General features: G+C 48.8%; 2 protein-coding genes across 2 annotated transcripts in view; both read right to left on the reverse strand.

Moving 5' to 3' along the window:
* Positions 1–483: 483 nt before the first annotated feature.
* rxfp3.2b (relaxin family peptide receptor 3.2b) lies at positions 484–1719 on the reverse strand (the record flags this gene model as incomplete). The annotated part of the gene is made up of 1 exon (XM_084472826.1): positions 484–1719. One exon carries the CDS (start codon positions 1717–1719, stop codon positions 484–486), a length of 1236 nt encoding a protein of 411 aa, XP_084328952.1.
* A 5526-nt stretch (positions 1720–7245) lies between these two features.
* The window catches only part of creb3l3a (cAMP responsive element binding protein 3-like 3a), a 7955-nt gene continuing 5634 nt past the window's right edge, over positions 7246–9566 (reverse strand). The window contains exons 9-10 of the mRNA XM_084472756.1: positions 8586–8679; positions 7246–8017 (exon numbers count right to left, since the gene is read on the reverse strand). Of these exons, the coding sequence (XP_084328882.1) occupies positions 7707–8017; positions 8586–8679 (405 nt within the window). The 3' untranslated portion in view covers positions 7246–7706. The remainder of the gene's footprint in view (positions 8018–8585; positions 8680–9566) is intronic.

A 9566-nucleotide genomic window follows, 5' to 3' on the forward strand; every position in this document is an offset into this window, starting at 1 on the left:
TTTCCCAGTCCAAGTCACTCTAAAACGCCTTATTTTTAAGGAAATCTTCAATCGGGGTCGGGTCAAACGTGTGTTTGTGGCAATGCTAGTAAAAAATGAATTTAAAATACTTGACACACTATCATTACACGTCTGGCCTATGTCAGAAACCAACCCCGCTTGAATATTGCCTTAGAGTAAGGCGTTTGAGAGTGACTTAGACCGGGGAAGGACCTCCGAAAAGGACCTCTGCCCCGTGGACGTTCATCCATTCAGGGGGGTGGTCACCCCACGGTGAGATGGCGGCGTTGTTGACGCATGCTTAGAAGTCGAATAATGCGATATCTAGTCAGTATATATATCTCCATCTGGACCAGCACCAGGCTGGGGGGGGGGGGCATCACACCTCCATCTGGACCAGTACCAGGCTGGGGGGGGGGGGGCATCACACCTCCATCTGGACCAGTACCAGGCTGGGGGGGGGCCGGGGGGGGGGGGGGGGCCTCAGACCTCCATCTGGACCAGCACCAGGCCAGGGGGGGCCTCGGCCACCTTGGCCCGGCGGGGGAGCCTCTGAGCCAGGCTGCTGAAGGAGGGCGTGGCCCGGAGAAGCAGCTCCTTGAGCCCCGCCCGGAACTCCTGCCGCACCAGGCAGTACAGCACGGGGTTCAGGCTGCTGTTGGTGTAGGCCAGGCACACCGTCAGCGGGAAGGCGTACGCCTGGGCGTTGTAGAAGGCCTTGCTGAAGTGCACCAGGTCGAACTTGATGAGCACGGCCCAGAGCGTCAGCGCCTGGTTGGGCAGCCAGCACAGGAAGAAGGACAGCACCACGATGGCCACCGACCTGGTGACCTTGGAGCGCCGCTTGTGGCGGCAGTGCTGCGCCTCCGGCCCCGCCGCCGCCGCCGCGCCCGCCACGCGGCTGCCCAGCACGGAGCGCAGCAGCAGCAGGTAGCAGGCGGTGATGATGACCAGCGGCAGCAGGAAGCCCAGCAGCACCTTCTGCAGCTGGTACAGCCCCAGCAGCGCCTGCGGGTCCCAGCGGCCCGCGTCCGGGAAGCGCAGCAGGCACAGCTCCTCGTCCGACGTCATGGCGGCGGTGGTGGAGTAGACGGCGTGCGGCAGCGTGGCCAGCAGGGACACGGCCCAGATGCCCAGGCTGGTCCACTTGGCGCGCGTGGCCGCCGCCCGCCGGCTGTGCATCTTGAGCGCCGAGGAGATGGAGTAGTAGCGCGCGGCGCTCATGGCGGTGAGGAAGAAGACGCTGGCGTACATGTTCATGGTGGTGACGGAGCTGATGATCTTGCACATCACCTGGCCGAAGGGCCAGCGGAAGTCCAGCGCCGTGTCCACGGCCCAGAAGGGCAGCGTGAGCACGAACTGCAGGTCGGTGACGGCCAGCCCCATCACGAAGCAGTTGATGGACGACTGCTTCTGCCGGTGGCGCGAGTGCAGCATGTAGAGCGCCAGCGAGTTCCCCACCAGGCCCAGCGCAAACACCACCGAGTAGACGCAGGCGATCAGCACCCGCAGCGCCATGCTGGCGCCGTCCCCCTGCAGTCCCTCCGAGAGGGACTCCCTGGTGAGAAGCTCCAGCCAGCAGTGCAGCGACAGGTTGGCCGACGCGCCGCCACTGCAGTTGGCGACGACGTCGGCGCCGGCTTCCTGCCACTGGGGCTGCGGCGGCTGGTCGCGTCGCTCCGGCGCCGGCGTCCGGACCCCACTCTCGTTCAGCTGCATGACGGCTGGGGCCGACCGCTTCAGTCACACATCCCCTCGTCTGGTAAAGTTAAAGATGTGGGAGCAGAGGAGGAGAAAACGTGTCCAAAAAAAGAAAAACTTAGGGCTGTTGTCATTTTGGAAAAGACCCTGCTTTTTCTTTTTCTTTTTATCCTCAACGACGGCAGAGGATTCTAACCTAAACACACGCGCGTGTAGGTCCGTGCGATGCCGACATCTTCACTCGCTCTCCATCCTCTCCATCTGACATGCCCTGCTGCGCGCCACCTTATTTTATACGCTCCACGGCCGCGCGCAAAAGCTCAGACTCGCCACCGGAGCGCCGGGTGATTAGAGAGCGAACGTACCTACGTTTAGAGGAGTCGCGTCTAAATCGGAACAAAATATATAGTGACACCCGGGCCGTTCCGAGGTAATCATGTGTTGTGCTTTGTCGGTTTGAGTCAAAGCGCGTCTAGGGAGCGGGGAGCCACCTGACGCGCAGACCAGGGCGTGCGTAAAGAGCAGCGATATAGAAGACCGAGCGTCGAGCGGTTTTTGGTACATTTAATCAGACTGCTTTGTTTGCTTTGTGGAATGTGTGTGAGTTGGCAACGAAAAAAAGTTTGCGTCCTTGAATTAGATGTTCAGCTCTTAAACATGTGTTGCCTGAATAGTCGGTGGTTAAATGAATAGTGGTGTAAAGCAGATGGTGGCAGATGTGGGAGTCAATAAGAAGGAAATTGGACGGTATTCATCACAATACATGAGCCGCACATGTTGATGGTATTTATAAATTGCAACGTTTTCAAGGGTAAGAGAACGCCTCAACGAAATGTCAAACATACCAACACAATGTTAAGATGCCTACTTCACTTTTAAAATGTTTACTTAAAGGTATTTTATGTAACTTTTAAAATATGTTAAAACGACTGGACCTATGTTATATAATTGTGATGTGGTATTTTGACGTGGCTCAGCCAACCACCAAAGTAATGCAGAATTTCCCACACATGTAGACTTTACTTAATTTACAATTTTAAAGTCTTTTATCTGTCCGAAAGGATGACGCCGTTACTGATCAATAGTGTTTCACAAACATTTATTTTAAAATTTGAACTTATTTCACTGTCAATATGTTGTAGCAACTACAACATATCAATATGTTGTAGTTGCTACAACATATTGATTGGCTCTTGCTTTCTCACCGACACACTGACAATAGACCGTCTGTGAATAGCTCCTCTCCAAAGAAAATCTAAATGTGATGATGCACAGGAGGAGGGATGTTGATGTTGGCTTTTCCCTGCAGAAGGCAGAGGTCACAAATCAACACAAGGGAGGCCAGAAAGGCCAGAAAGGCCAGAAACTCGGATCAGTACACAGTCTAAATCTGAACGAGTTCTCATGTACAAATTGGTCTGCAGTGTTGTTGGAGTGAAAAAAGTCTGCAATAGTTTCCACCAATATACACATAGAAAGTCAGTTTAATCATTATAATATATAGTCTATTTTAATTATGTTTATTGTGTATCTAGAGATACGCAATTATACAATATATACAATACAATTATACAATACAATTATTTATTCATCATTTAATCTCACTCTCTGTAGAGAGTAAGATTAAATGATGAATAAATAATTCTGTGCAGCCAGTAGAAAGCAGAATGTATGTATCGAATCACACTACCATCTTTACCACGTGAAATAGCTTACAGGCAAAATTAATTATAAAAATGTCAGGTTTCATTTCCCGATCAGTCGTGGTTCACTCCTAAGGTTGAGACATGGTACAGACCTTGATCTTTCGCTCTGAAAGAAACACCCTCAAGGCATTCTGACCAACCTTAAAAGACACACCTGGATGAAAAGTTAATCCTGTTCTGTTAATCTGCTGTGTGACGCAGTTCTTGTCTTCTTAAAAAACTACACAAGCCACACACACTTTTGAGGTGCCAGCTTGCATGGCTTATTTTCGGAGTGTTTAAACATTAGTGACGTCTAAAAAAAAGCACATGCAAACTGTACAAAATAGTATTAAGGAGACAGTAAACAAACGTTTTTTCCAACTGTAATTTAAATAAAATTGTACTTTAATCAACACATCCATCCGTCAAGGCACAAGCAGGTGCTGCATCAAGGAACACACACAAACAAGCAGCGTGCGTTTCTCTATGTCGCCTTCGTCACGAAGACCCTGCTTCACAATGAGCAGGTGGATGATTGGCAGGAGGTACCCCTGAATCCACACATCGCCAGCCTAGATCTGGCTCAGATAAAATAGAAAGCATATGGGGTGACTCCGTAACACTTGAACAAATCAACGCATTGCAGGACAACACTGACAATACTGGGCTGGGGCAACACAACACGACACGACACTCAGATGACACTTACAGCCCCCTGGCAGGCTGTGATTAGTATTCGTGGACAGACGTGAACAATTTGAGGCTGTCAGTTGTTAATGTCTGGTTGTTTTGAAGTGGGGATAGAAATCCTCCACTCATCCAGAGCTCTGCACATGCACACACGCACACACACACACACACGCACGCACACGCACACACACACACACACACACACACACACACACAGGTGTGACTCAGCGTCTCTGCTCAAGCGATACCACTGGGGGGTATGTGTCTGTGTCTGTGTGTGTGAGTGTGTATGTGTGTGTGAATGTGTATGTGTGTGTGTGTGTGTGTGTGTGTGTACGTGTGTGAGTGTGTGTGTGTGTGTGTGTGTAAGGGGGAGTGGCGGCATTATTCAAAAGCGTTCTGCCAGAGAATTGCGCAGGACAATTTCCGTTTAGTTCCACTCGGCTGTATTGCACCGTGAATTAACATCCAGTCTATCTGAGTTCATCGGTCTGGCTGAATTAATCACAAAGAGGTCCCCTATGTCTCTGTGATCCCTGGGCCGTCCTGTTGTAGTGGCGGTGTTTAAAGATGGAGTGACCCGAGGTGTAACCATGTTTGCCTCTTAATCAACACAATAAACGTAGCACAACATTGCTAAAAACATTGCATTGTGACAATATGTACAGTACATACTCCTTATATAAAATAATATTAGATATATCAATATATCTCACAAAATCCTCCATTGATTAGATATCGCATAAACTACCTCCTACTGCTTCTGCTTCTAAGTTAACAGTAGTAGTAGTAGTAGTACTACTACTACTACTACTACTACTACTACCACTACTACTACTACTACTACTATACTACTACTACTACTACTACTGCTACTACTACTACTACTACTACTACTACTATACTACTACTACTACTATACTACTGCTACTATACTACTACTACTACTATACTACTATACTACTGCTACTACTACTACTACTACTACTACTACTGCTACCACTACTACTACTATACTACTACCACTACTACTACTACTACTACTATACTACTATTACTACTACTACTATACTACTACTACTACTATACTACTACTACTACTACCGCTGCCACCACCACTCCATGCTTTTTATTATGAATGTGTATCCTGATCCAGCTCAGCAGGCATCAGCCTCTTCAATCATACAGCAGCACACTATTGATATTAATCAAATGTTATCAGGTCAGAGCGAGCGTACCACACTTCAGCCCAGTATTTATGATTTGAATATATCAACATATCATTATGATGCTGGGTGATGCCAATGGGATAGGCCAAAGGAAGCATCTCTCAAAGAGAGAGAGAGACGAAAAAGCCTCGGCCAAATAGGGTATTTTCTGCCAACCCCTGAGAGTCTAATAAGATATTGATGGATGTCTTTTGCCTATCTCCTAAATTAGAAAACAATTCTACTAATAAGAAGGTCCAATGGTGTCAAGGAATCGCTCCTCAAATGCAAATGAAAATGCAATGCGTGAACTGCTTCCGGGCTCACACCGCTAAATAAGTCAACTCACTTTTGCAGATGAAAATAAAGAAACAAGAAGAGAATGGGATTCGTCTTTGATCAAAGCCTCTCCGTCTGAAGCCAACTCTTCCTTCCTGGGTGAACTCCCCTCAGTGGGCCGGTGTGGAGTCTGTAGGGGCTGTCTGGAGGGGATTAAGGCACCAGAGGAATTAGACTAATCAAAGCGATAGGTTTAGTTCGCTGATAAGAGACACTGGCGCAAGACAGACTCCTCTCTCACTGATTAAAGACAAACGATTGACTCAACGAGAGGGGGAAGCGCGGACAAAGCAGAGGAGATAGCTGGAGTCCGTTCCCAAGAGGATGGAGAGAAAATCAAGTAGGCCACCCTGTGCTACAGCCAAACATGAGGCTTGAAGAACCTGACGAATACAGACGAAGGTGATTCAATTTAATGGTGTGTTAACGCGGCCTTGGGCCTTTTGTGGGGCCCTGGACATGCATGATAATGGAGCGGCCTTCGAGTCGATAAGACATCCATTCCTGGGCCTGCCACACACACACAGCCTCCCTCTACATTGATCGGGAATACAAGTTAAAGTGGTTTAGACACACACAGTCTTGGATTGGTGTATCTTCTGGACTCTATTTGCTTTTCTGGGTTGAATGAGGTTTCTGAAGGCTATTTTTGAAGTTATTTGTGAACTATACCCTGACTGGAACAGAGCCCCCCAACCCCCCCCCCCCCCCCCCCCTTCCTTCAATTACAGCCAGCACCCAAAGTCTTTTCAGAGTTTTACAATTTACCAGAGTAAACAAACCCAGCGTCTCCACTCCTAGTCTGTGTTTGTTGGGCCGGAAGATCATCAGTTGGATACAAATAACTTTGTGTTGCGAAAGCAAGTTGCACAAATCCAATTGTAAAGCTTTAGCATTTGAGGTCTGGGGGTCAAAGGGCAGCATGGGCCCGTTGGTAAGACAAAACAGGGTGAAACAATTCACAACAAACTGTGAAATCAAAGCATAGCATTTTGCACATGAGTGGGATATGGAGTCTATTGCCAATTAATGTATATATGAATGCATCCTTATAGAATGTATTGGCTTGCTGTAGGAAGAATTACCATGATGGTTGAAGAATTCTTCTTTGGTGGCATTGTGACAAATCCTTCCTTCCTCTGTGAACAATGCTGATCATAAAGGGCACGGACAGGAAATGATGTCGTCCCTAATGCCCGACACATCACTTGGTCCAACATTTAAAGAACAAGACCAGTCTCTCACACGGTAAAACGAGTTGCCGTGAGGCAAGGCAGGCAAGGCAGGCAAGGCAGAAAGTGTGGGTGATATGTGTGACGTGTGTGTCAGTCATTCGACGTCCAGTATAGAAAGCGCCTGTGAACCAGGTGGAAAGGTCACGGTGATTAGAGGGGGAGATGAGTTGCTAGGTTTCCCCTGAGAAAAGGTTATCTGGATCCACCTTGACCTTATGGTCTCCGTATACTGTACTTCACCTACAGGCTGGAACTCGCCTGCCTGCTGGATTGTGTTTAAACCCTCCTTGGGTTACGTTCAATGAAGTCACTTTGTGTCGTGAATCGTGTTAGTACCGATGTCAAACTGGTTTCAAAGTGAAACTATTGAGGAACAGAAAACAATCCTTTTTCCAGTACTTTATTGAAGATTTATTTTTTAGCGATGGAGGATTCTTTGTTTTGTTGTAACTAATATATTTTTTTGCACTAGAAAATGTACAAATCATCCAAGAAATAAAGGAAATAGTCAAAAGTAGCAAACAGTAGCAGGAGTAAATAAAACATAACGGTTGTTTCAAGCACATTTCTAAGGAATCATTTGAAAGTCTACAAGATGCAGTGAACATAGATCAGGTCTGATTTTTTAATAATCTGCACGACAATATAAAACACCATAACAAAAAGGGAAAAATAACAAAAACAAAAACAGAGAAATCTCATTCATAATACATAGAAGCATCTCACAGGCGGTGAGCCGGTAATCCGGTGGCTGTGCCGACAGCGGACATTAGGGGGGCTCCCCGCGGCACGCGGCGGGGAGCGCGCGGGGGGGGGGGGGGGTCCCAGTGCTGAGGGAATGTTCTTCACATGTCGTCGGCGTGGGGCCGCAGGCGGGCTCGGTGGTACGCATCCAAGGTCACCGTGGCGATGTGACCGGTAATGGGGTCCCCCCCGGGGAACGAGAGGCCGCCCTCGCCTTTGTGGCTCTGGTTGAGGGACACGGACCCGAAATTGGACCTTCCGCCGCTCATCTTCCCCATCAACGCCTCCATGTCGTCACGGCCCGCCTCCTCCGGAGGGCGGTCGCCCCGGAGACCCGTCGTCGAGGGGAACGGGTGGTCCATGACCCGCGGGATGTGGGAGGATTGCAGGCTGTGCAGGGACCGTGACTGGACTGTTAGGGATGATGGAGAAGAAGAAGAAGGAGGAGAAGAAGAATACATCGTCAAGGGGTGGGGGGGGGTGCAAGCCTCAAGACCTGTGTGGACAGCTCTATTTATAGCCGTGCTGCTCAAACCTCAACAAACCTCGCCATCGATTGCTCATACCTGCCATCGTGTTGTCACTTATCCATTATCAATCGCAAATTCCGAAGAAATACCGCCTAAGGGCACGGTTTGTTACCGTGGCTGTTCTGTCCGGTTTTACACGACTCTGTCTCTGTCTCTGCTTGTCGTGGATCAAATCGGATTAAACAATTCAGGGTATTCAGTCCGGAAGGTTTAAAAGCTTTCGTAAACCGAAGACACCAGGAAGCGATATGCCGCCGTCGTCGTTCAATCACTGCTGACAGACTCGGCGTGACAAACACGCCGAGACACGCCCCCACTGCGACGGCCATCGCGCTCAGGGGCACGGAGGAGCGGTCGGCGGCGATGGACAGGTGAGGGTCTTTAGAGGCGGCGCGTGGGAGGAGGGCGTGGCAGCGAACCAGGCGGAGCGATGCGGCAGGAGGGACTCACTTCTGACAGGACCAAAGTCTCCTTGGCTGACCTTGGTGTCGGAGAACGGCCGCAGACTGGGGAACAGGATGAGAGAGAAGGAGAGCAGCAGCACCTGAGGGAGAGAGGAGGAAACATATGCCGGAGTGGGATGAGAGTAGGCTGAGAGGGAGGCGGCCCGCTGGCAGGTGAGAAAGCGCTGCATTAACACTCAGACAGGACAGCGGGACCACGGTACATCCACAGAGACAGACTTTAGTGGATATTCTCCCTGCGTGCAGACACGGCTTCAGCCCACAGTCGGGCACGTCAATTGTTCATTTATTTGCTCTTGTGTATTTTGTGATGGCTGAAGAGTTTGGCTTGACTTGGCATTCATCATAACGAATGGCTGCAAGGATGTGTTTAATTAAACTCTCGCCTTGGAGCCGAGAGACGTGTGCTTGTCTTCGTACATTTAATCAAGGGCTCTGAATGGCTAAGAATCAGACTCTGGTCTTCGTATTAAACGAGAGCCGTGGTTTCAGTCTGAACTGTGTCTCCTCATCTGCCTTATCGCCATATACTTGGCTGCACTTTATGAATGCAATACTGTACGGTGGTTGTGGTTATTGGTTCTAACATAACCTATTGATGCTGATCTTTGTTTGTGTCTGGTGCAACTGTCTGTCACTTTGCACAGAAAGAGAGAGAGAGAGAGAGAGAGAGAGAGAGAGAGAGAGAGAGAGAGAGAGAGAGAGAGAGTGAAAGAGAGAGAGAGAGAGAGAGACAGAGAGAGAGAGAGAGAGAGAGAGACAATACTCTGGATGCAGAATTCTGCAAATCAATACTAAAAGTCCAAAGTTATTAAAATTCAGAAGAGAGCCCTAAAATTGTATAACCGCCGTAAGGAAAGTGACAGCAACACACTCCACAACAAGGCTCTTATCCACAGAGAGTTGGGTCTCTGTCCAACACATAACAACCAACACCTCAGGCAAAACCAAATTATAAGAAAACAAA

Source organism: Micromesistius poutassou, assembly GCF_964030765.1.
Source record: "Micromesistius poutassou genome assembly, chromosome: 9".
Taxonomy (NCBI): domain Eukaryota; kingdom Metazoa; phylum Chordata; class Actinopteri; order Gadiformes; family Gadidae; genus Micromesistius; species Micromesistius poutassou.